This window comes from Gadus morhua, chromosome 5 (assembly GCF_902167405.1).
Source record: "Gadus morhua chromosome 5, gadMor3.0, whole genome shotgun sequence".
NCBI lineage: Eukaryota > Metazoa > Chordata > Actinopteri > Gadiformes > Gadidae > Gadus > Gadus morhua.
In genome coordinates this window covers 3,182,343-3,209,917 of record NC_044052.1, presented here as the reverse complement: position 1 = coordinate 3,209,917, position 27,575 = coordinate 3,182,343, and the positions used below count along the sequence as shown (strand labels likewise).

The following is a 27,575-nucleotide window of genomic DNA, read 5'->3' as shown; positions in this document are numbered from 1 at the left end:
GCAATATACATTTTTGTTTCTCTTGTCAATAAAGCTTTTTTTGAATTGAATGGAATTAAAGAATGTAATGCCACACGTGTCCCTACCATGGACTTTTAAAGAAAGGTCCCTACTGCTGAGCTCGACTCAATCAGAACGAGGTCAGGGGTTGAAGTCCGCCAAGGCAAAGGGTTTAAAAGCCTTAATGCTCAGACAAAAAACTTGTTTTGAACAAATAGTAAATAAAAAACACATATTCGACCAAACACCATTCAATCCCGTTGAATGACTTAAAAAGGAAAAACCTTGGTCTCTATTGCAAACAGTTTATTTTTTTGTTCTGTTAATGATTTATCAACATATTTTCAACTATCTTATCTCAGCTCTCTTCATTTGCTTTTGAGCCGATCGTGACAGCAACTATCTGGAGTCAATGTCCACCTTGGTGGCACAATAACCTAGGTATTTGTCGAACATGGGGATTCGTTCCTTGAGCCATTATTGTTAAAACGCCCGGTATGGTTATTCAATGGTCTGGCCGTGGCCTGCACAGCGCCTTTGTGATCCTCTTATTATTCTCACCATATATGTCATGTTCCCTGTTGTCCGACTACAAAATCTGCGGCGATGCTGAATGCGAAAGTAAGTGTTAAGATTTAACTGACGTCCCCTTGCTCTTTAAAATGTCGACATTACAGCTCTCTTTTTGTTATTAACTCTGAATCGTTATCCCATCGGAACTAATGGCAGAGCTTGCCTCTACCCTCATGCTAGTGTTAAGACGGAAACACATCTCTGTCAGGGATTCTTCAGTGAGTTTAATGTCATGAAATGGCCCGCGTGTCTGAGCAATTGTCTTTCATTAGACTAGTGACTTTTCATAACACAGGAGTGTGTGAGCTCACCTATCCATTTGCCTGCGTGTAGGCCTCATGAGCAGAGTGCAGGCCACTGAGGACCACCGTGGGAAGGACTGCCGGTTCCTGAGCTTCAACAGAGGAGACACCATTTTTGTTTACCATAAGCTGACTGGAAGGAGACAGGACCTCTGGGCAGGAAGTGTACGTCCAACCTTTAAACTCTTTTGTACCTCTATTTCTGTATCTATTTACTAAGATTGCCCGATGTTAACTCAATTAGGGTATTTAGAACACCAATAATTTCAATGCTGCTACTACTCCTACTGCCACTTATCATGATAATAAATCAGTGTATTCCTTAACATTTTATTTCAGATTGACAAACAGTTTGGATATTTTCCGAAAGACACTGTCAAGGAGGAGCAGGTGTATGCAACTGCAGAGAAAGTTGTACAAACGCAGGTTCGTAGTCATATCTTGTACATTAAATAATAAATTCACAATCATACATTTTGTGACATTTAGCGTTATTGTGTAATAGGCGGAAACACAACAAAGACAGTAGATATGCGATGAATGTGACATGAAAAAAAAATGTTTTGAAGTCTCAAATGCACTTCATCTGCATCTTTCTCTCATTACTCAAGGACCTAACTAATATATTATGTCTTCTCATCCTCTGATTTAGGAATTTGACTTCTTTTGTCTGGACGAGAATGGCTATCCCACGGACTCAAGCCAACTGGAGACGGATGAAGATGATGGCAATGTTGACAATGACCATCAGGGAAACCCTAACTCTGAAGCCAACCATGGCAGTCCCGACACCAAACTGAAAGAGGATTCAATGTCACAAGATCAGTCTCAGTTAAACCACGGAGACGCGCTGTCTGAAAACCACAGAGAAACTGAAGATTCCGCCGGAACACTTGAAAACATGGATCCCGGGGATGGCAGTGGAAACGTGCATGAGCCAAACGAGCAAGGTGGGTCTCCCTCTTCTTCCTCATCATCATCCTCCTGGTTTGGTTCAACAGTGACAGGATTCCTGGGTATGCAAGGAGGGTCAGAGCATGCAGAGATAGAGAACACCCCAGAAGAAGAGGAGGAGGAGGCAAAGGCAGAGGAAGGAGACAATTCTTTAGCTGCCTCCGTGACACAATGGCCGGGATATGTTGAACAGGGGGAAACTGATGAAGCCACGCTAAGACATGATGAAGAGGGAACAGAAATTGGGGGTACCGAATCAGCTTTTACCTCGACTATGAATTCCTGGTTCGGTTATGGAAATGAGGGAACAGAGAATGCTGAAAAAAGTGTGAAACATGAAATTGAAATAGTGGAGGAAGAGGAAAGAAAAGAGACATTTAGGAGTAGGAAGTTTGCTCTGGACCTAGAAAGCCACCAACAAGAGGAGGAGATGGCTGTTCCTGGGACATTTGATTGGCTCGGAGATTCATTGTCAAGCGCGATTGGGTTTGGTTCTACCAGTCAGGTTTCAGGGCAGGAAACAAAAACTGACAAAGAGGAGGTTGAAAATAATAATGTAAAGCCTTCCCCATCTCACTCCTGGAATGACCTTGGGATTGGGGATGTTTTAGGCTTTGGTAAGACTGCAGGCAAAATGGACAACACAGTGGAAAGTGAATGGAAAGAAAAAGATGTTGACATGGAAAAACATGCAGTGCTCCAGAGTATAGAGACCAGTCCATCGCAAATGATCCAGGACATGAGAGAGCCTACAAACATCCACAACGTGGACACCTGTCTGTCACCACCACCATCATCACTCCCACAACAACAACCCGGTGAGAAAATAATAATGACAGATTATAGAGTTCAAACAAAAACTAAAGTGCTAGTAGCAGGAGTAAACAGTGAAGAGGATAGTGTGTCCAACACCATTGACTTTCCACAAAGTAGAGAGGAAAGTCCAATCGAGACCGATTTGAGAGACACATTGTCGCTCAATGTTAATAGTGACATTGATGATGTGTCAGATAGTATTAGCATGTTGATGACCGATAATGAATCAGAGGGAGCTAATCTTGATGAGGTCAAAGCTCTCCATATCAGGTTGGAAAAGGATCCCAAGACGGATCCCGCAAGTGACAGCTTTCTGTCTGACCTGGATAATTTCCTGTCACTAGATCAGGTAGATGATTATGATGACAATGAAAAGGGGGGAGGGACGAAGGAAGCAGATGAGGATGTTTCTGCACAAACCAAGGACGGAAATGACCCAGATTTAACACAATATTCATTAGAAAGTGAAAATGATGAAGTGTCAGTAGAAGCAGTGTTTGATGGCAAAGCTGCTAAACATGAGGAGGATACAACTGAAACAGGAATACTCAACCCAGGCGTAGCACCAACTAATACAGCAGGGGACCAAATACCAATGCAACAAAATCAAGGGAATAACATGAATTCCAGAAATGGAGAAGAGACAGTTCAGGCAACTGACGATGGACTCCACCTCACCTTTGAAGCTGAAGAGCTCAATAGTTCCCATCTTGAGGCCTTATCTGACAGTGTGGCAAGAAAAACTGAGGAAACTGAAATGATTGAAATGAACACACACATTATCTCTGCTGCGACTCGAGTAGAACAAGCAGTAGAGCTGAGGACTGACACAGCCCTCGATCAGCTTAGCCTCAAGGAGGCTGGCAAATCTAAACACACACTGAGATACTCTGAAAGACAATCTGAGGAAAATAAAATAAGTTTGACCTCTCATGATATACATACTGGAATAGTGGATGGGTATCCTAATGTGGATACCATAGACCAACCCTCTGGTCCTCCACCAATGCCAGGGAGCCCCGAACGCAGTGGTGATAATATAGACGTTGTACATTTAGACCCTTTTAAGATAGGTGCAGTGCCTGATGAGAACACCCCAGAAGAAGATGAGGAGGAGGCAAAGGCAGAGGAAGCAGACAATTCTTTAGCTTCCTCTGTGACACAATCGCTGGGATATGGTGCACAGCGGGGAACTGATGAAGCCAAGCTAGGACAGGATAAAGAGGGAACAGAAAGAGTTGAAACAAAAACTAAAGTGCTAGTAGCAGGAGTAAACAGTGAAGAGGATACTTTGTCCAACACCAGTGACCTTTCACTTGAACAAAGTAGAGAGGAAAGTCCAATCGAGACAGATTTGAGAAACACATTGTCACTAAATGTTAATAGTGACATTGATGATGTGTCAGATAGTATTAGCATGTTGATTACAGATGATGAATCAGAGGGAGCTAATCTTGATGAGGTCAAAGCTCTCCAGATCAGGTTGAAGAAGGATCCCAAGACGGATCCCTCAAGTGACAGTTTTCTGTCTAAACTGGATAATGTCCTGTCACAAGATCAGGAAGATGATTATGATGACAATGAAAAGGGTGGAGAGACGATGGAGGCAGATGAGAACGTTTCTAAACAAACCAAGGAGGGAAATGATCCAGATTTAAGGCAATATTCATTAGAAACCGATGAAGGATCAGTAAAAGCAGTATTTAATGGCAATGGTGGTAAACATGAGGAGGATAAAACTGAAACAGGAACCCTCAACCCAGGCGTAGTACCAGCTAATTCAGCAGGGGAACAAATATTTGCTTCAACACAGTTTCATGACACAAGTTTGACCTCTCATGATATACATACTGGAAAAGTCGATGGGTTTACTAAAATGGATACCATAGAACAACCCTCTGGTCCTCCACCAATGGCAGGGAGTCGTGAACGCAGTTGTGATAATAAAGACGGTGAACATTTAGACAATTTTAAGATAGGTGCAGTGCTTGATGAAGAACAACCTGTAACAGAAGCTCAGACAGCTGATGGGGGCGATGACCTTGATAGCGACAATTTTCACGAAAGTGTTGAGCCGTTGGTTTCTCTATTTGAGATTGCGAAAAATCCCAAATCGACAACTGTGGAAAACACTATTAGTGACACTGTGTTAAAAATTGAGGGAAAGGAAATGCAAGAGAGAGATGAAGACACTGAAATAGTGGAGAAATTGCAAATGGAAAATACGGAGAGCCTGCATCTAGCTATTAAGAATCATTCGAGTTGGATCAGAGATAATGAGAGCAAAGTGCGAGCCACAGAAAGTATGAAACAGGACCAGATTATCATGGATGAACTTTACAGAGAAGAGGAGTCAGATTATGGTCCCACAAACGAATTTCAACCAGATAATATTGACCAACTGTATTCAGGTGTGGCCACCTTTCCTGAGCCTTCAATAAATGAGATGACCGAATCTAATCATCAAAGCGTTATCACAGATCAGGTCACAACAATTGTAGAGGAAGGCGAAAATGTGAACTCTGATAATTATGATGTAAGCATAACTGAACAATCTGATAGCATTGTTGCAAACAGTGATGACATTAGTATGATTTCAGCCTCACACAATGATGCAGTTTCTTCAGTGCAGGCTGTTGTTGTTGATTCTTTGAAACCTGACTTTCCCGTTGAAGATAAAGATACAGTTAGGCCTGAAAGTGTTGGTGGGGCTTTTGGTATGTTCAAAAATGCTTTTAGTTACTTCAGTCCAACCCCCAGTGCTGAAAACCATAATTTGAAGCCAATTCCTGACAGCAGTGGCATAGGGAAGACATTCAGGCCAGAGGGTTCTTTGACATCTGAACAAGTTACACATTTTATCGCGGATACAACTCTCGGAAAAGGAGTTGTACCCAACATCCCTGTCTCCTCCAACACATTACAGCCTCCGCTCCAGGAACACTCTCAACATCCAGCCCCAGAAGTACCAATTAAAGAAGGCACAGCGACAGCTCCGACAAAACCCAAGGCCCTCCAAGGCTATTTCAGCGTCGAGGAGACCGCCCTTTTAACTGAGCTCTTCGGTCGACACAAACTGCAGTGGGTGGATTTTATCCTCAGAAATCCTGAGAGCACTGGTGAAGACATGGATAATGACCGGTCTCTTCTCCTTGATATGGAAAGTCTCTTGCTCTACCAAGTTGGCAAACTGGCACAAAGGCAAGACAATACAGAACAAACTGGAGAGCTCACTGGCCTGAAGAAACTTCAAATACTGTTGGCCAGAGTTAAAGAAATTCTCAACATTGGCCAATCAGAGGTTGTTAACACAGACAATGAAGGTATTCAGATCTACATTCCCTTACCTTATTTCCCTGTTAGTCTTGGTGTTTTTCTGACATTTAAAAAAATATTGTAGTTGGTCCCTGTTTCACATTGTTTATGTTTTTCTTTTTGGTACAGATGATGCCAGCTGCATCAGCACACCTTGTCTCTCGACAGAAAATGATAAACAGACTGCCATGGGAAAGCCAAGAAAGACAAGAGGATCAACAGAAAGTGTATCAGAAAAGACCCCAACACACCCAGGTAAATATGAACACACAAATGATTTGACATGTGAATGGAAAGGCAAACAACTAGATTAAAGAAACACACTACAAAATACACAAGGGTTGGTTAGGAGAAATTAATTTGTTGCATATCTATTTTGGCTCAATTAGATGAAATTGCATATAAAATACAGTTACATAGCAATTGTAAATGTTTATCGATAAATATATTTTATGTACCTACAACGATTGTTGTTTCTCTTTCTTCTGACAAATGTACTGATTGTAGGTAGCTTTGGATAAAAGCGTCTGCTAAGTGCCCTAAATGTAAATAATAATCTTAATATAATTTTTTAATTGACCACCAGCCATTACTAAATCAAGGGTTGGGGGCTGTATTTGGCCTTCATTTGAAAAAAAACAAAACAGTAGAGAAATTAATCCTTAGCATAGGCTGACAAATATTTATTAACACATTTTCTTTGAATTTTCAATATGCTCAAACTAAAATAATGACTGCCCTGTTACTTGAAACATGCAAAAATAGACCAAACAAAGCACTTGCTCAAGGACAATCATGGGTTGGGTTCGAGCTTGTGGATCCAGTCCAGGGTTAGCATTAGTGTTTTGCTCTGGAATATCCAGCGTAAAATTAATTGGCGGGTACATTTTGCAAATTAACATTGGTGTTTCTGACTTGGTCACTCTGAGGACACTGTTTTAAATCGTATCTCTTATCTTGTTCCTCTGAAATGTAAAATATCCCAAGCAACGAGAAATAACAAGAATGGCTTAGATATGTCATCAAATTATATTATTTTAAAGTGGCATTTGTTAAGACCTTTCTGTTGGTGGTTGCAGGGGTAATAAGGCAGTTGATGGATTTTGTTCACCATTCCACAAAAGATGTAATTCTCCAGCTCCTGGCGGTGAGTGAGCTGCTCAGAACGCTCATTGTGCAGGTGAGTTTTGCTTCGATATTTGGGCTCTAACTTAGAGACTGATAACAAAGTGTCCACAAGTAAATTTTCAGCTGGAAAGTTATCGGGGCATGTGAATTTACGACATTAAGCTGTGTTGTGTGTGTGTGTGTGTGTGTGTGTGTGTGTGTGTGTGTGTGTGTGTGTGTTTATCCTTCTGCTGGGGGTTTGTTGAGGTCAGAATCAACCAATTTTTACCTGGCATCAGAAAGCACACAAAAAAAGGGGTGACAACAATTGTCATTTGGAAGAAATCCATCCTATAGCTTGTTCTAATCCTTATAAGATGTATAAACGGCCCTTAATTACATACTACAAACCCCTTTGGCCATCACTCAGTTTGTGTGTGTGTGTATGTGTGTGCGTGTGTGTGTGTGTGTGTGTGTGTGTGTGTGTGTGTGTGTGTGTGTGTGTGTGTGTGTGTGTGTGTGTGTGTGTGTGTGGCCATTTGTGTCTGTGGGTGTGCTTAAGATCACCCCCATTAAGCTGTTGTTTTTACATGGATGTAAACGAATCAGACGTGGTAAGTTTGATATGGAACTAATGCCTAAAGAAACTAAGTCAGCTGGGTTTGAGCTTGCTTGTTAAGCTGGTGGGTGTAACGTGTGTCCCCATTTCAACGAGAGCCTTTGTGTCAACTATTCTTAAAGGTCAGTTATTGAGGTTGACACGTTGAAGGAATATAGATCATATTCCTTGTTTGATCACACCTGTTTGCACGGGTGTCACTTTCTGCTTCGGGTGTCCGTGCCAGTGTGTGTCCTTCTATAATCGGTGTCGTGGACTAAACCATTTCATCACAAGGGGGGGCGGGAGCGTCAATAATTAAGGCATTATTTCCAAATAAAAGTATTCATTTATTCAAACGTGTACAAAATATGTGCTACTAAATACGTCACGCAGATGTGACTCGATGCATATACTTTTGTATTCACGCCTATTCTGAGTCAACATTAAACAGTACTCTTGAGGGTCCGGTGTTTTGAAGTCAGTGCTGCGTCGTTACTGTGTTGCCAGATTGGGTCCGATTTCCCGTCCAACCTGATAATGTCAGATAGGGCGGGGTAATTGGCCAAATCTGGCAACGCTGCATCGTTACTACTGCTAGCTCGGGTTGACAGCTGAGCTGAGCAGTCTCATTATAACTGTGCCGGCAGAACGTAATATAAATATAAACTCAAATGAAATAATATACAGATGGCGGAACTGTCAACTGGCGACAAACTGGCCGGCATAGAGTCGGACTTCCAGTCCGCGGCGGAGGTTTACTACAGCATCGCCGTGGCGAGGGTGAAGGATGTATGTGGCACTTTTTGGTTAGCTGTAGCTAAGCTAGCTCACACGTACACGTACAACTTGGCAGTGAGCGGCTTGTCATTGTTTATACTTTACAGTTTGAGCTGTGATGGTGGTCCTAGTCGCATATGATCCAGACATGTACATCTAGGTTGTTAGCAGCCAGGCTCTACACCAGGGAGGACACAGGACACGTTTGTCAGGGCTTGTTATTGGTTCTGTTTAATGGATACGAATGACAGCTGGGGTCAGTATCAGAATCATATTATTGTACAACTAAACACGAGTACAATTCTTAGGCTTGGTTCCTCAACAGCCACATAGCAGCAACAATACAAGATAAAGTAAATATAGATACGAATAAATAAGTAGCAGCATAGATCACAATTAATAATAACAATAATAAAGTAAGTAATAATAACATAAACTAAAACAGTGGACATAATAAATAATGAAGTGTAGTAAAGTGTAAAGTGCAGTGAAAAGTGTAAAGTGTAGTGTTCAATGGCAACTATCCATGCTAGTCTCTAGGGTCAGAGTATGGGGAAAATGCTGTTAAAAGATGATGTTTAGATTCAAAACATATGTTGATGATCTGTAAACCTCTGTTTGATCCCAAATTTGTCGATTGATGTGTTGTGGGCCTCTGCCTTGAGGTTGCATTTCATTGATAATCAATAAGGGTTTCCTTAATGTTATGATTGTCATATAGTGTTACTATCATTGAGTGTTTGTTACTTTTATGGACCTATGCGTTTGAAACCAAGTTTATAAATGAATTTTGGTAAGTTACTATATTAATAGTGCAACTAACCCATATTCAATTCAAAGAGTTTACTTTACAATGGTTTAACTACCAATAATACAGTGCATCCCAAATACGTTTTGCTATGGCTTATTTGTATGATCACTCATTTCTATATAAATGCTATGGCACAGATCTGTTTAGCTCAACTACTCCCTGTTTCTCTATTATACTAAGCCACTACATCCGAAAAAGAGGCTTATTAATGTGATATATACTATGCACTTGACTGGTTAATAGGTATAACAAAGCAGCAAGTCTCATGATATGTTGCCAAATTGTCTATTTACCCAAACACAAGCAGTCAAGTGTGGATGAGTCAACAGGCTGCTTCCAATGTCAATCCCCGCCCAGGTGGTGTTGGTGCTGCCCGACGACATCAGACCTGGACCTGACCTATATGGAGTGCCATGGGAACCAGTCATCATCACCAGCCTGGTGGGGCTGGTCACTATATGGATGTTCAGCTGTCGATTTTGTAATTCTGTGAGTGCATGCACACAAACAAACAAACCCAACAAATTACAAACAAACAATAGAACAATGTGTTTATGGCAACATGGCACTCTAGTGCCAATCTCAATAATCACTTACATCCACATCCAATCAATTGTATAATTTGCTAACTTGTCATGTCTTATTTCTCCATTTACCCAGGTCAAAAGCAGAATGTATCGAGGTAGGTAAACTGCATGAGGCGATGCATATCGTTGCACATGACGTCAAACATATCGTTGAGAGTATTAAAACACACTCAACTGTCGGTAACAGTTGATATCGCAAACTGTGCATGATCACTTTCTTGACAGCCAAAATAACTAGTCTGTTGTGTTTGCTCTGCACTGTAGACTTAGACACTGTAAAAATAAGGTTTCCAAACATCTGTGTGTCATCTACTGTTACTGACGTCGACATCTTAGTCCTTGTCTCCACACTATAAATTACAGACCAGTTTAGTTGTAGTCTTCGTGAACCTGTGGTTTGGTTTCACTTATACTATTTGCAAAATTTCAATGCTGCATGCATACAAGATTAGGTGTATGTTTATGAAAAAATCTTTAAAGGGGGGAGCAAAAGGTTTTGTTTTATCTGATTGGTTGGTTTATCCTTCTGCTGGGGGTTTGTTGAGGTCAGATTCAACCAATTTTTACCTGGCATCAGAAAGCACACAAAAAAAGGGGTGACAACAATTGTCATTTGGAAGAAATCCATCCTATAGCTTGTTCTAATCCTTATAAGATGTATAAACGGCCCTTAATTACATACTACAAACCCCTTTGGCCATCACTCAGTTTGTGTGTGTGTGTGTGTGTGTGTGTGTGTGTGTGTGTGTGTGTGTGTGTGTGTGTGTGTGTGTGTGTGTGTGTGTGTGTGTGTGTGTGTGTGTGTGCACACGTGTTTTATGATGCACTGTCCCCCAGGTAAAGAGAGGCGTGTGGCAATGCACATAGCAGACCTGCTGAATGACAAGTGTAAAGTCCTGGAGGCTGTCAGCAAGGTCCAGACAGAGGTATTTACTGCATAATGGTTCTATTTTCACGTGTGACTATCCACTATAATCAATGGCTTTGTCTTAGTAAAATAATGTTATATAGTGCTAAATAATGTTAAATAATGTGCAGAGAACATTAACTTGGCCAGCTATTTCTTTCCCAGTGGGAAGACAAGCTAAAAAGTCCTGTCTGGGCAAAAACATTTAAGAGAGTGGAAAAGGTTTTGGTTTCCGGCCCAGGATCAGAGTAGCAGAGTAGCTCCCCCAGTAGCATAGTGGAAGTGATCCAAGATTACACCTTATATAATAGTCAAATCAGAGCCAAAGACTAACACTTATTTCCTATAAATCCCTTAAAGGCTAAATGGTCACATTCTATTGAAATGAGTATTCCCCGAGAACAAGCATAGAGCTGACTATGGCATGGTGGAGGCCGACAGCTAAAGGCTCAATATGTCCCATGTCCACTAGTTTGTAGCTTAATATTACCTGGACATATCTGTCGTCACTATTGATCGATAGTGATTTCAATAATGTTATCATAAGATCACATCGTGTAGCTGATATGTTCTACAAATATAAAACGTGGGCTAGCCCGTACCTCACTTGGGTTACAAGAAACGTACAATCGACACTCCCAAAACCCCTCCCACTCCAGCCGGCTGGGCAACGGGTGTTCATCATGCAGTAGCACAGCCAGATAAGAATGGACAGAACACTGTTATTACGTATTTTTAATGCTGCAAGTCTCCTGCCTTCTAACTGGTGGGGGCTCAATCTTACACACTGTTACCTTAATGGCTTACTGTGTCTGTGTGCGTTGCAGTATGATGAGTTGGAGGGTGTGCTGAGGGACAGTGGTGTCTTGGCCCAAACTGAAAAAGCAGAACAGCTGGAGGTTAGTCTGAACTTAACCAAGGGTGTTAAAAACGGTAGTTTGAATTTCACTTCGACAGAGGATATGCTGAAACTACTCGACTGCTGTTGTTATTATTTATTTCCTTTTACCTACGTTTATTGTATCACCGTATTTACTGGCAGCAGGTGCATTTCTCTTTAATGTGGGTCTATTTAGTGTATTGACACGTTAATGTTCATGGACATGTATGTTTTTAGCTCATATTTATGCTAGGCACTGTGTTGACTGCTGGGTCAGGGCGTTACTAATGTAAAGCCTTAGTTTGACAAGAAGAGTTGCAAAGTTTTTTCTTAATTCACTGTATTTTTCTGCGATATGTGGCCTATGTCTTTGACATTGTCGTTACCATGAAAACAGTAAAGCTTGCTGTTGAGACAGTAGTACATTAATTCTTAACAAGAAAGCTATAACAAGCAATCTTAAGAATTTGTATTGGCATGTAAAAATACTTATATTTTTATAAATATATGTCATTGTTTAACCTTTCACTGACTCTTTTCATTCCCTTTTTGTATTTCTATCCCTTCTCCAGCTCCAGTTCAGCCAATTGGAGAGTTCAAATCAGGACTTGGAGAGGGATTTGGAGTTTCTGAAAGAACAACTGAAAATACATGGAGAGCATCGGGTACAGCAAGAGAGAACGGTAGGGACACGCACACGCAGACCGGACAATACGCAGACTTGAACATCACTCATTCATTATTACCTCGACATCTGTGTAACAAATATTGCCCTAATGAATTAATATTGTACAATAGAAGAGTGTTCATCGCTCGTGTTTTATGCCACCGTTCCTCCAGATAGCCGAGCTGGAGGAAAGCATTAAAGCCAGTGAAAAAGAAACCAAGGAACTCCAGGCCCAAGAAGAAGAGGTAGATACTTCCCCTCCCCCCCTCAATTACACTTTTCTCCTCTTATGGCCGGTCCATGCTCCTCTTCCCTTCCTCCACCCCTGTCTGCTCTCATCCACTCGTGTGTGTGTGTGTGTGTGTGTGTGTGTGTGTGTGTGTGTGTGTGTGTGTGTGTGTGTGTGTGTGTGTGTGTGTGTGTGTGTGTGTGTGTGTGTGTGTGTGTGTGTGTGTGTGTGTGTGTGTGTGTGTGTGTGTGTTTCTTCTTCAGGCTGTGACGACTCTGAAGATCTACAACATGAACAGTGAGCGTCTCCAGAGGAACCTGGAGTCAGCCGAAGAGGAGAACATACTGCTCCAAGAGAGCAACACGCAGGTAGGTCGCACTCACGCTACAGGGTATCCTAGTTGCAGTAAATCAAATCCCCGTCAGGGAAAATATCAACTGTTAACCGCTGAGATGGTAAGAGGATGGATGAGTGGCAGAAGAAAGCATATTGACCCAAAATTACAAGTCAAAGGTGACCTGGACTGGAGTTTGAAGTACTCTAACAGCTGCGCTATATAACGGATACCCTCCCAATATGTGACTTCTGCTACCTACAACATCTAAAATATGTAGGTCATGCATGTAGACTGGACAATACCAAGCTACAGAAACAGGTTATATTTGACCTGAGGACGCTAAGAATGATTTGCACTGGGATAGAGAGGCTGCTGGACATGGATGTTCAGCAGGCCAGGATAATGTTGATGAAGAGAACACAGTTCCTGTGACTGCTGGATCACAGGTTCAAGCAGGAGCACCCTAAGACCACTACTGCGCCTGGTGGGAAGATATGATGATGCTGAGATCTGATTGCCCTTTTTGCTCCCCAATCTTTGTAGTTGAGTGAGCAGATGGAGGGCTGGGTGGAGCGCGTGAGTGAGCTGGAGGACGAGATGAGGAGGTGTGAGGCCGCCCACACAGGGATGCAGCAGGACGTAGACACCAAGGACCATCGCATCAAGGTACTGGCCACCCTGTCACTGGGATTAAGGCTTGATTGGTTGTGTAGAGATGTGGCCTATGTGGTATATGGTGCCTGAGCGTATTTCTCCACTTTTAGATGTGGACTCAATTGGTTATCCATGTTATTCATGGGTCCAATTAAATGAACCTGACCCTGACCCTGTCCCTGGTCTTTGTGATTTTATTTAGTTATATACCAAGGATTGTTTATCCTCGGCTGCAGCACAACAAACCAAAGATTATCTTTTATTCATTTTTTGAAAGGTCTGAACGGTCTGAAAGTTTATAAACGGTGCCACCACATGTATCCCTTTGAATCAGTCTTCAATCAATTGTTCCTGCAAGGGAAACAGTAAAAGGACCTGTGTAGTCGACGGCCACAATCTAATGGATCTCTTAGTCTCTGATTAAGTGGACCTACAGTCGACGGCCGATGGGCCACATCTAAACTAAACCCCTGTCTGCTGCATACCCCCCCCCCCCCCCCAGTACCTGACAGATCGTCTGCTGAGCATGAAGGCGTTGGACTCTGACCTGGAGCAGGACGACGAAGGAGAGAGAGACGAGTCCAACGGGGATGAGAAGGAGAAGCACCTTCAGAAAGTCCAGAAGCTAATTTATGCTGCAAAGGTGTTAATTACGATTTATTAAATTGCTATTGCTGCATTATATTTGTATTCTAAGTAACTTGGATTCTATCTTTTGTTTATTTTGTTTTTCTTCTTTGTGTAGTTGAATGCAGACCTCAAATCGATGGATGAAGATAAGGACAGAACGTTTGCCAAGCTGAACGATGAAATCCAAGCTAAAGAAGAACTCCAACGTGAGTTCTAAAAATAATTTAAAAACTCTTTCCCACTATCCCAATGGGACCCTCAATGTAGAAATCGGTTGACTGCTTAAACATGGCTTGTTTCTAAAAAAATGGTTCTCATCAAATGAGTTGAATGTGTCCGGATCACGGTGTCTGTCTCTCTCTAGAGGGCATCAAGGGGCTAGAGGAGGAGCGGACCACACTGCAGACACAGGCGGAGCATTACACCGAGCAGGTGGGACCTTCAGAAGCTTAGCTAACTTATTGACCAACTTCAATTGTACAACTTGGTATCTGCTGGCCATCGCTCATAAGTCTTAGAACCTCACTGAGCTACTTCAATGTGTTATCTGTGTGATACACCTCCAATGGTGAACCTCCACGGTGCCTTGTTGACTCATTTCTCACCACGCTGTCTCAGGTCCAACGGCTGCAGCAGAAACTGCTGATCATGACAGAGATGTACCAAGAGAACGAGCTGAAACTGCACAGGTACACTCACAAACGGCCATATACATGACCGTTCAAAAGGTTGGGGTCACTTAAAAATGTCCTTATTTTGAAAGAAAAGCACAGTTTTCTTCAATGAAGATATCATTAAATTAAACGAAATGAAAGAATGTTTAGAGACTGTAGACATTGTGTGGTAAATGACTATTCTACCTGGAAATGGCTGATCTACAGCTCAGTATAGAGACCCATTTCCAGCAAACATCACTCCTGTGTTCTAGTTGTACATTGTTTAGCTAATCGTGTTAAAAGGCTAATTAATTGATGATTAGAAAACCCTTGTGCAATTATGTTAGCACAGCTGAAAACTGTTGTGTGAGTTTTAATGGAAAACATGAAATTGTCTGGGTGACCCCAACTTTTGAATGATGCATATATAAACACAATATATACTTTATCCAATGACGACAGGAGTTGATGTCCACAGCTGTACATGCTTCCAGAGGGGAGGTGTTTCATGTGTGTGTGTGTGTGTGTGTGTGTCTTCAGACTGTTAACGGTGGAAGAGAAGGAGCGCCTGCAGAAGGAGGAGAAGCTGAACAAAGCAGATAAGAATATATCTTTGGCCATGGAGGAACTAGACAACTACAGGTAAAAGAAAATCTCCTTTTGAATATGCTATATTCAATTTGTGGGAGCCAAAGTCTTAAAGGGGTGATGTTATGCTTTTTTGTAATATGACGTATGTATACATGTTTTACGTCTGCTAAGCTTGAAAAAAATCAATAAGGCGTGAAACAGCTTGCAGTGGGCATTGCAGAATTGCAGAATTGCAGAAGTCGCCCCTCCCGGCTACCCACAATGTTTACAACTTCTCAGGGGTGTGGATTTGTTGACACACAAGCAAAGCGTTCGACCAATCACAACAGAGGCCTTCTCTGTTGCGAATGGTCGAACTCTTTGGGCTGACCAATCAGAGCAGACTGGGCTAAAAAAGCGTGAAATGGGAGGATATTTGAGCTGGGCTTTCCCCCTAGAGTTCAGCTAAAACAACCCTAGGCAAACCTAAGGGCACCCCTGAAATTATGTCATCAGCATCGGCCAGGTGAAGGCAGGCATGCTCACCTGTTGGACACTGAGCCCAAGTAGTTCAACTGTGTAGCGGCAACTTCTACCCGCCTCTCAGGCTTTTGCACCAAAGCAAGATTGATTGAAACTTAGAAAAGATTGTTACAGATGATCAAATGATGAATTGTTTTAGTCATTTATCAAGTTTAACATACCAAAACCTTTAGGATTTAAGCCTCAGTTATACTCATTTGTGTTTGCTCTTCTTTTGTTGTACACATCATGAAGTGAACACCTCCAGACATTTAACCTTTTGAGGAAGATATATGCAACCACCCATGCACCGTGATGATGAAGGCAGGTGCTTGGGTCTGAGTTTAACGTCCAGTATTGTTTGGCCCCCAGGCAGCAGGCTGAGAACATGGAGGAAGAGCTGGGAAAGACCAAGCAGTCGTACCAGACTCAGATCTCCTCTCACGAGAAGAAGGCTCACAATAACTGGGTCAGTACCAAGCGTTCCTTATCGTCTGCAATCAACATCGCCTTACAAATACGTACACTTACCAGAAGCGTACCATTTTCAATCTTAGTTGCTTACATTTTTAGCTGGAATATGGTGAGACGCCGAGATCGTTTATTGGCATGTGGCACGTGCCACCGCGACCACTGACATACCATGGCATATGCCGTTCAGGAACGGTAACTGCCGTTCCCAACAATGGTATGTGGCACCAGCACGGCCCGCCTCCTCCGTATAATTTCAAGACTTGGAGTGTACATCAATCCACACTCCGCGGTTTGACCGTTTTCAGTATACCATCTAGCAATAGACTATGCTCTACCTATAGCCACCGAAATAGACCTGTTTAGGTGGCTAGGCTAACTACTGCCATCGGAGCCAGTCCCGCTGTTTTCAAAAGCATCTGTCATTTCAAAAGCAACAACAACAGATCGCAAATATCCTAACATCAGATCGGACGAGAATAACGTATAATCCCTTTATTTACGGCGTTATGTTGTGATATAATGTCAATAAAGACCAAATATATATAGCTTTACATTTAAGGCAATACTTGTCTTGAAATTATACGGAGGAGGCGGGCCGTGCTGGTGTCACATACCATTGTTGGGAACGGCAGTTACCGTTCAAGAACGGCAGAAACTTTTTTAGTACTGCCGGTATGGGCGATATATTGAGCGATGTTGTATATGAAAAGTGGCACACACGCCGTAGCGATATATAGTATACATGTCCCAAAAGCTGAACTTTCTGTTGGATCCTGCATTCCCCCCCCTGTTGGATCCTGCATCCCCCCCCCCTAGTGATATATAGTATACATGTCCCAAAAGCTGAACTTTCTGTTGGATCCTGCATTCCCCCTCTGCTATAGAGGTCCCAACGTCTGCGTTGAGGCGTTGAGCATTCCCATTGTATTGTGGGGAGAAAGGGTTAGAGAAAGGGCAAATACATCGGGTTTTTACCTCTTCGTTGGCTCTTTAAGGCCCAATCACATTTCTACCCCTTACGCCTTCCCCTTACCCCTTCCCCTTACCCATTCAAAACTAGGGTAAGGGGTAAGGGGAAGGGGTAGAAATGGGATTGGGCCTTAGAGAGGATCTTTGGATTTGATACACATAAACATGTTCCAGTCACTGATCCTTGTGTCTCTCTCAGTTGGCAGCGCGTTCCGCAGAGCGAGACCTGGCCGACATCCGGAGAGAGAACACTCTGCTCCGACAGAAGTACCGTCTTTCATCGTGTCTGTCAATAGGCCTTTTATTATTTCTGTCCTTTGTGACCTGATTCCTCTGTTTTTATTAATTCATTGAATGTTTTATTTTTGCCAATTGCCGTTCTCTCTCTTAAGCCTTTCTGTTGCAACACGGACATTTTGGTCTGAATGTCATCTAACTTTTTTTGTCTAGCCCATAGTTTACATACCCCGTTCTTGTCCAAACTCTCTTGCCTCTTTACTGACCAAATGGATGTCGGGAGAGAGCCGCTGTTGCCAGGCCGACCCTGAGGAACATAACACTTCAGTTGACGTGTGGTGAACTCTGTGTATGATTGTGTGCAGGCTGACAGATACGCAGTTTAAACTGGACAGCATCGACAAGGACCCCTATGCTTTGGACAGCCTGGCTAGACCACTGCCTTTCAGAGGTGGGCGCGCGCGCACACACACACACACACACACACACACACACACACACACACACACACACACACACACACACACACACACACACACACACACACACACACACACACACACACACACACACACACACACACTTGTGAAATGTTGGATAGGCCATTACGGCTTTTACTAATAGTCATTAATGTGAGAAGGTGATGTTTATCTAATTTTTGTTTTATTCAAATTAGCTCTCTTCAATTCAATTCATTTTATAGTGCTTGAAAAACCAGTGAACAGAGTATGAACAGATATATTAGGAATAGGCCTTCAACTAAAGTGCATAAAATGTCTGTACCTCAGTCACAACTCTATCACAGCCAGAAATATTCGTATTTATGCCTCCCATAATGTAAATAATAAATCCTCTAGAATTTTCTAAAGACCTTTGGGAAATTGGCTGGTATTAACAAAAAATATCAGCAACAAACTTTCAACATAAAGTTCACAAAATATAATGATACTTGTTGTCCGCACAACTCATCAATTTAATGCGACACATGTACCTGTCTCTGACTGCATTTCAAGCTAATTGTGTGAACTTACTATTGAGGGACAATTAAAAATACCTGTGATGACCTCTTAAGAACTAAAGCCCATGTGAAGAACAAGGAACAGCTCTGTGTTAACAGAACATGCCTCCTTAAAACACCAGATCTACTGTAGTGCAAGAGTCAAGACGAGAAGTTAAGCTTGTTTCTAGCGCAGCATTGCAACAGGGAGGAGCGTTGCCCGATAATGACAGCAGCGTCCCATAAACTCACTGGCCCTGTGTGTTCGACCAACAACTAAATGGAAAAAAACTGAATTTGGGAAAAAATAAATAATCAACAAATTTCATCTGCCTCTACATGTGGAGGTGGATGCACTCTCTTTAAAACGTATCCATTGTACCTACCTGCCCTCCGCAATCTGCTGACAGTACGGATAATGGTTGACGTTACGCCCTGAATCAACAATGAACTGGGATGTTGTTTGTTCCACAAATAACATTTTAATTATTGCTGGTTTCACTTCAAAGCAATTTAACATTACAAAATAATGTTGAAATTGATATTATGGCGTTTTATTTGATGTCATTGAATGATCAAGCCTTGGACCCTTCCGCGGCACCAATGAACATGCAGTACGGCCCCCACTTTGAGTAACCTGACTGTAAAGCTCACAGTAGCCCAGTCTCCTCCTTACCTCTGTCCCTCTGCTCTCTCTCGCTGTGTCTCCAGGTGAGCGATCCCCTTACGGCCCCTCCCCACTGGGTCGCCCTGCCTCAGAGACCAGGCCCTTCCTGTCTCCCCCAACTCTGATGGAAGGACCCTGTTCCAGATTGTCTCCCAGAGGTTAACACACTCTCACACAGTTACACAGCTGGCACTGTACTCTCTTCACACTCTGTGTTTCTGTCTTTGTTTCTCTCTGTGTTTCTGTCTGTCTCTCTGTGTTTCTGTCTGTCTCTCTGTGTTTCTGTCTGTCTCTCTCTGTGTTTCTGTCTGTCTCTCTCTGTGTTTCTGTCTCTGTCTCTCTCGCTGCTTCTGTGTCTTTCTTGTTCTGTTTTTAACCGGTGCCTCCTCTGTCTGCTCCCAGTGCCTCGTGTCCCACTAGAGCCCCCTGGTGGTGGGAGGGAGCTTATGGAGCGGAGCGGTGGTCCGCATTCTGATGGCTCCAACTCTCCCACATGGGAGAGGGACCGCCGGGGCCCTCCCCCGCCTCCCGGGCACCTCGGACCTCCAGGTGCGTGCGTCGGAGAGCATTCAAAAAATATCCAACCTGCTCCACTTCCACCCACAATGCACTGCTTCCTTTGTCCCAATGGATCATGTCAAAATATTGCCAGTACGACCCAGAATGGTGGTTATCATTTTTATGTAAACCTTGCGCCTGTATTCTGCGTACGAGCATACCAAATGTCAGTGTAGAGGGTTTGGACTTGTTTTGCGATATCCAGCGATACTATGATACGTGTCACCGTCTATTAAGGTTCGTTTTTTTTTAAAACCTTCACTTTTATCATTTTGTGTTTAAAGAGCCAGTGAGCTCCAAACACACCACACTGACAGAGCTCCACACATCCACACACACACATCCATATTAAGCTGAATAACTTCATAGACAGAGCTCCACACGTCCACAAACGCCGTAGGGCTGGCCCGAATTATTCGAATATTCGAATAATCGTTCGGAAAATTTGTATTCGAAGCTTAAAGTGGAAAGGAAGCAATCAAATAAAACATGTCTATAGCACTAGTTAAATATTTAAATATACCATAAATACAAATAAAGTCGGAAATATGTCCCGTTATTCAGAATGAAGCACAAACACGTTGCATTAATTACAATGTTTTCAGCCTGTGCGCCGCCATCTCTGTTTTCAGAATACGATGACGTCACGAGAATGGTTGGTATTAACATTCTATGTTGTTTACATAGCGGCTCATAGCATCACAGGTAGCTTACTGCCTCAACAAAATGGATATGGACGAATGGGATAGACCCACCAATGAGGGCAGGCATCCAATTGCCTATGCTTTTGAGCCAGTAAGAGAAGTCGGAGTTTTAGTGCCCCCAACAGAGCCTGACTATGGAGGAGAAATAGATGAAGGAGAGAGAGATGTATCTGAGCGCACAGGAAACAATCGGTGGTGCTTGTGTGGGGTTTGTGTCCCTATGTCCACTGACATGGAGAGTGTCTGCTGCCATGAAATGAACCTGTAGTAATGCAGTGTAAGATATGTATATATATTGCACATTATATATTATTATATTTTTTATGTATATATATATATATATATATATATATAATAATTATTATAATATAATAAGATAAGAAAAGTAAAGTACACGGGTGCAGCAGCTGGGCTCCACGCTGCCTTACAGTTGTTAATTTCATGATACAAGTAATTGTCGTGCCATTTGGGTGTGCACATGAATATGCGAAAATAGTGCAACCGACGGTGTTTGCAAATGGATTATTTCCGATAACAATGCATTATTTTGGCGATGGATTAGAAATTATCAAGAGCATGGAGCGAGCTAGTCTGCAAACAAGACAATCTTCAAACAGTGAGTGTACTTGTACTAATTTATCTGTTTCTCTAGTAGTAGAAGCTAAGTGTACCTCTCGTTCCTCTGCCTGGCAAGCACGTTTCTGCGCTCTTTCGCTGCGCATAAGAGCAGCGCCCGGGTCCGATCTGACGGGTATGTCCGAGTCTCCAGCACTATATCCACTAAAATTAAAAATAGTTGGCACAGCATCTGGCTTCAGGCGATTGGTGGGACGGCGAACAAATCTCCCATCTTCAGAAAAAGCTCCCTCTTCGATGTAATCAGCCTCTATAAAGTGGTCGCTACATACTCTCTGCCCTGTTCCCATTGGGGGGCTGAGGCGTTTCAATGCAGCTAACCATCTTCGGAGCACTTCAGGCTTCTTGACGGGAATTACATGGAAATGAACTATTCTACCGCTCTCCTTTAACCGATAAAATTCGTTTGAACAGCCAGGGGCAATACAAAAGGACCCCCCTGTTCTTCTTCCAATATCCGACATGTTTATTTTAAAGAGCCAACCATTCTGATGACGTAGCGCCTGCGTTTTTAAAACATGGCTGCGCCCTAGAGGCGAAAGTCGTTATAAACATGTCATTTTACGGTGAAACTACTTGAATTTCAGTATTGATGAAAATCCATGTGTTTCCAAAAATGAAAAAACAAACAAAAAATTGACACAGTTCTCAGTGCTTCATTTCCACTTTAAATCAGTATTCAGAGCTTCGTTTTTTTTTTTTTTCACGTACGTGACGTTACGCTTATAGGCAAACTATAAGCGTCAGCGACACCAAGCAGAGAAGCGATAGAGGTGGAGGAAGAATAGATATCTTGTTTCCCTTCACTTTATAACACAACATTAGCGGGATCTCTGGAGGAAAAGTAATGCTTACAAACCTTAGCTTAGTTGTTTGTTTACGTTCGCTGTACAGCGCCGCGCCAATCAACTGTGACTGGCTTGCTGCAGAGCGTGAGCGTCTTGGGAATACCCGGTCAATATAATGGATATAATATGGACACATAAGACAATCAATATTCGGTATTTGTTATGGATTTATTGTACAAATTCCCTGAAAAGATCCACGTTCCAGGATGAATTGAAAAGCTCCCGTAAGGGCTGAGATGGCAGAGAACAGCTGATATGGAACGGAGCAACAGCTGTTCGCTTTCACAGGGAAAAACTAAGGAACGTCAACCTACTTAGGCCTACTAATTAACGTTCAAAAGCTATTAAATCTTCAACAAAATATGCAGATACTTTCAAAATCGGTTCCAGGGAGTATATAGGGATTATTAATGTTGTTTTTGCTGGTGTTTTTTTCTGGAACGAGTATTTGAATATTCGCTCGGAAAAACCAACGAGTATTCCGAAGCCTGAAAAATGGCATTCGGGCCAGCCCTAAAACGCTGTGCCACCGGCGCCCCTTAGCCGTGAGGTCAGACTACCTCTGGGTATAGGTAGTCTGACGTCAGGAACAGACGCCACCTGCCACCGCAGCAGAGCGGAACCATCAAATAGTGTTTTGGGGAGATTTTTCTTTCAATTCGGGACTTATTTCAGTAACAGAGATGAATATGTTGATATAAGACACATGACCCCATTTAAACCAAAACAGTGTTATTGGGTTCCCTGGCTCTTTAACATTAGGCATTTTTACACTGCCAAGTGTAAAAATGCTTGGCACGCCCTGCAATTTCACTGTCTTGCCACTGCCAGTGTATAACCGAGGTGGTATAATCCCCCCTCGTCAAAGAGGGCGGACCATGCTGGGGGAAAGGCGGGTATAAATTGGGCATTTTTGGCAGCGCAAAAATCGTTATATGCGTGTATATAGAGAGAGAGACCTTACTTTCAGCCATTACAAACGGGTTGATATTGAAATGATTTCCTTTTCCCTATCTCTCTCTCCCTCCAACACCCCCTCCTCTCCTCCTTCTCTTCTTTAGGATACATGTTCCCAGATCCCGGGCCCCCCATGTACCGGAGACCCCCGCCCATGGGCCTCCCACCCCCCCATCTCCTGCACTCCGGACCACCCGGACCCATGCCGCTAGGGCCCCCCAGGGGCCACCCAGCCGCACTTGGACCCTCGGGACCCCCCATGCCCATGGACAGTATGTCTCCCGCGATGTTCCACCTTAATCTTTGATTTCTTTTCGCACTGTAGACGAAAGGAAATGACACAGTCACTAAAAGTTTTCTGTTTAGATAAGCAGTGGTTAAAATTGGGACTATGGTTCGCCCAATATTGTTGTTTTATTAAACACCTTTTAAGGGGTGCGGTTTCGACTTTTCCCTTTGCTTTAGACTGGTATATGACGTATTGATACATGTTTTACGTCTGCTAAACTAGAAAAATCTAAGTCCAAGCCAGGGGGAGTATTCGCGCAAACCGAGAACGCCCCTCAATAAATGCGTGAAACAGCTCGCTTGACCCCACAGTGTGACCTCAGACTATGCAGTGGCCGGTGTTGAAGGGCAGAAGTCCCGCCTCCCGGCTACCCGCAATGTTAACAACTTCTCAGGGGGTGTGGATTTGCCGAAAGAGGCGCAAAGCGTTCAACCAATCACAGCAGACTGGGCTACTCGGGAGCCGGGCCTTTAAGCGACATGATACAAATCAGAACGTTTTTGAAAGATGCTGAATTTGGTTTTGCAGAAATGAACAGTGTTAGAATAATAAGGGGTATTTTTAGCATACAGGCATGTAACCCTATTCTAGTAGTACCCCCAAATGCAATTATTAACCCTAAAATATCAAGATATCAGATCTTTAATAATATTCTTCCTGATGCCTTCCCCTGTGGTTTAGGGTGGATCAAAGCCTCTGGAGCGCATCGTTGTGTGATCCATGAGTAGAGACGGCACAAAGCTGCAGCCTCATGCTCTGTGCGCACACATTAGTCCTCTCAGAATGAACTTGTGTGTCTTCTTAACTAATGTTTAATGTGATGCTTATTGAATTCCTAGTCCTTTAGTATGAGAATAAAGAGTAATAAAGTGTGTTGTGGTGATCCCAGATCAGCCCCGTCTTGCTGAGCTGAGGCCTGAGGTCGAGGGCCGCATGGGGGGAGACGCCGGCCCTCCCGGACCTCCTGGACCTCCCTTCCCTCGCCGGGGCCCCCATGGGCCTCTGCCCCATGATTTCTACCCACCACTTTCCAGGGGGCCGGATGGCGGTCCCAGGATGCCGAGTGAGTAGCACACCTGCAAACTTGTTGCTTTTCGGCGACAATCGCCGTTTTCTTGGTCAATTTAGGGGAAGTTACACGCAACTACTGAAAATATAGTAACGAAACATAGTTCCTTTTTCAATTCGGCGCCACGTTACTTTTCCCAGGGACAGATTTGACAGCGATACTGCCTTCTCAGCCAGTATGCTATTGCGCAAGCACGCAGGCGCGCAGCAAGCACGCCTGCGTAATAGTCCCTTCACAAGCTCTCATTCCACACCGTACGAGACAGACGCACGGTATACTGTGGGAATACTGTAGCACACAATACAGTATTCCCGTTTTAAATCAAAACGGGAATACTGAATAATTCAGTTGCTTGTTTTGTTTGTGTGATATTTAGATAAAACCACAATGAATGCCGGGAAAAGGGCACGTGGTTTTAAAAAAATACATATAAGGACGTTTCAAACTTTCCATTGAGTCTCGCATTCTACAATGGCCAGCTTTATTGTTTTCCGTGGGAGCCGGCGACTTAGTCTGTGAGTGGACGATATGACCGTGGAGAAGACCGCCATGATATTCCAGGTGGCTGTTTACTAAGAAACCTAGCTGGTCATAAAACATTAAAATACATCTAAATGACAAGTAGCCTACATATTGTACAATAGGCTACATAGAAGAAGAAAGAAACTAGATTTCTTCTTCGAAGGTTGTGCTCCTCACAGAACCTCCTCACCGTCGTAACGGAGCACTTCGGTGCACCAGATTGCTTTAGAGCGGTACTGGTCTCGTCGTGTGCCTTTCCATTGTCAAATAGTTCACGAATAAAATCCCCATATGTTTCAAGTGCGGCCATAACTAAGGCTAAATATAATTGACTGTCTATTGCTGGTTTAGGTGGTTGGCTCTTCTTTCTTCGTTCGTTGCGTTCTGCCTTCTGGTGTAGCCTACAAATTTATCTATTTTTGTTTTTCTGTTGTTATTTTCTGAACGAACCATGCACGGATTATAAAGTCAACATATTTTCAATTAGGGCATGGCATCGAAATGGGCGTTGCGGCGTCGCCTGTGACTAAAATCAGCACAGTTCATAGAAGGTGTGTTTGATTTGAGCGGGACCAACTTATTGGCTGTTGGGGACCAAAGTTGCAACTGCTCAAGTAAAATGAAGTCGATTGACCAAACATCATGGCCGCGAGAGGCTCTGAGCCCAGAGGCTCAAAATCGTCCAAATTGTATCCATATCGGGCTATAGGGAGCGGTGAAACAATTAACTGAAAATGCAACCTCTCCAAATTGTACCCAGATAGGGGGAGCTATATCAATTAACATTAACATGTCTTCGTCAGGGTCTTAATGGTCTGCGTCATTAGTCTTAATGGTCTGACAGGGTCTTCATGGTCTGCCTCAGGGTCTTGATGGTCTGTTCGGGTCTTAATTGTCTGACAGGGTCTTATTGGTCGGCTTTCGGATTGGCACCCGTAAAATGCTGCTTGCAGCTTTAATTGAGTCTTGGCTTTGCTGGTGTGTTCATCCCAGCTCTGCTCTTCAGGGTCCGCCCCAGCATATGGGCGTGTACAGGCACTCACACCGGGGCCCAATGCAGCCTTGTAACTTCCAGCACTGCTGAATACCTTTGGTGCAGCACACAACGCTTACCATTACGGCACATTATATAAAACAAGACCTTCCGTTGTGCCCTGTCCTCTCTGCGGCGTGGCGACACTGTCCCTCCTCCTCCTCCTCCTCCTCCAACTCTTCTGTTTCTCTCTCTCCCCCAGTGTGGCGCCCTCCTCCACACCCAGGGGCCATGTTCCCGCCGTCTCGGATGCTGCCCCCAGGCGGCCCTCCTCCTCTCCTTCGTAACCAGCCGTCCCCCTATCCCTCTGGGGTGCGCCCTCCCTTTCCCCCAGCCTCCGCTGCCCATCTACCTCCTCTCTCCATGGACCCCCGGGTCAGCCCCCCAGAACAGACGCCCACACCGCCAGCGCCGAGCGGGCAGGCTCCCTCGCCGCACCAGCTCCTCTGAGCCTCTGAAGGGCTGCCCCTCCTTGTTCCTTTAGGGGAGTTTCATTCTGGTTTGGTACGACATTTTAAAGGAGACTGAGAATCCTGGATGCTCTTCCCTCTTTGGGTTTGATACGTCTTCACTTTAATGATTGTTCTGAGCAGCAACATGATAAACCTGCTTCATCTCACATTTACTCATCCTTCCTGCTTCACGTGTTCTCCTCTCCGCTCCTTCCTCTCTGTCTTCGCTGCTGGTGTTTGCGGTGAACAGGTGTTTCCCGTCTGTCGTCGCCATGGTGATGGTGTCTGGTAGACCTCTGCGGGCTGTTTTTCCGTTTCCTGTGTGAGACTTACGCAGCAGGAACAACATGTGAGCACATATACACGCTCTGTCTGTTTTTGAGCTGACGGTCAAAAGACAAACACTGATTATCAACCGAAACAACCAGCCTCGCCACCTTAATTCTTTGTCAGATCCCTCCGGACGACCGTTTGTATAGGGGAATATGGTGTATGGTTGAACAGTATTGGAGAAGAATGGCAAGCTGTAATCTGCCCATGTCAGTCCTCTTGGTTTCACCTGAACAAAAATGAGAATATAGTTTTCTGTAGATAATCTTTACTCAATTGTAAATATCATGTGACCTCTGGATATCGGATTGTATCACTGGTCCGTTAAAGACTGAGTGAGGACTAAATTATGCTAGAATGTGAATGAAAATGAAACAAATTGTTACCTTTTAAATTCAGCGATTAGTTGACTGACTTAATAGAATGGTCATTTGAAATGGAGGGCAACAGGAGGAAAATGTTGTGCGCTATGTGCCGTCCGTGGTGATACATATTGGATCAGTGACTGGAAGAGCAGCCTTTTGAAGGGCCAGAGGTTACAATGATGGAATTTGTATTGTAAAGAGAAAGATGTAATAAACATTGCTTGTGAAATCATCTGTGTGTTTTAATTCAGAATTACACAGGAGTACAGGATGAAGTGACAATAGGAACTTTGCGCCACTTGGATAATTAAAGGAACACCATTCCCCACCTCCCATTAGAACCGGGCCGGGAAATATTTCCAGAAAAGGCAACAAAAAGTGTCCATTTTATAACTTGGGCAATAAAAGTTATATTTCTTCCAACACAGACTGCATACTTATTTTTATTGGAGAAATTGATTTTCTTTTTTAATTGCTCTGAAAGTTGAAAAATTTGTATATTCAAGTCTTACAAATAGCCCTTGTTGTCAACTAGTTCCTAATATGCAAATAAACCGCTGTAGATTAAGCATT

At 43.3% G+C, this 27,575-nt stretch overlaps 1 protein-coding gene across 6 annotated transcripts; it reads left to right on the top strand.

Annotated features, from left to right (window-relative positions):
* The first annotated feature begins 374 nt into the window (after nt 1-374).
* On the top strand, nt 375-27,234 carry mia2 (MIA SH3 domain ER export factor 2). 6 transcript variants are annotated; one of them, XM_030355889.1, is made up of 28 exons: nt 375-621; nt 907-1,040; nt 1,215-1,301; nt 1,528-1,825; nt 5,572-5,968; nt 6,090-6,215; nt 7,040-7,140; nt 9,614-9,745; nt 9,917-9,938; nt 10,681-10,769; nt 11,578-11,649; nt 12,203-12,313; nt 12,471-12,542; nt 12,790-12,894; nt 13,407-13,529; nt 14,020-14,160; nt 14,263-14,353; nt 14,512-14,579; nt 14,766-14,836; nt 15,344-15,445; nt 16,268-16,364; nt 17,538-17,605; nt 17,941-18,026; nt 19,284-19,397; nt 19,642-19,788; nt 23,047-23,214; nt 24,121-24,294; nt 26,058-27,234. In XM_030355889.1, the coding sequence occupies exons 4-28, from the start codon at nt 1,790-1,792 to the stop codon at nt 26,303-26,305; spliced, it is 2,961 nt and encodes a 986-aa protein (XP_030211749.1). In that variant the 5' UTR covers nt 375-621; nt 907-1,040; nt 1,215-1,301; nt 1,528-1,789; the 3' UTR covers nt 26,306-27,234. The 6 variants fall into 6 exon arrangements, with proteins under 6 accessions (XP_030211749.1, XP_030211747.1, XP_030211748.1 ...); XM_030355887.1 differs by lacking the exon at nt 5,572-5,968 and adding an exon at nt 2,441-2,647; XM_030355888.1 differs by lacking the exon at nt 5,572-5,968.
* Nucleotides 27,235-27,575: the final 341 nt, after the last annotated feature.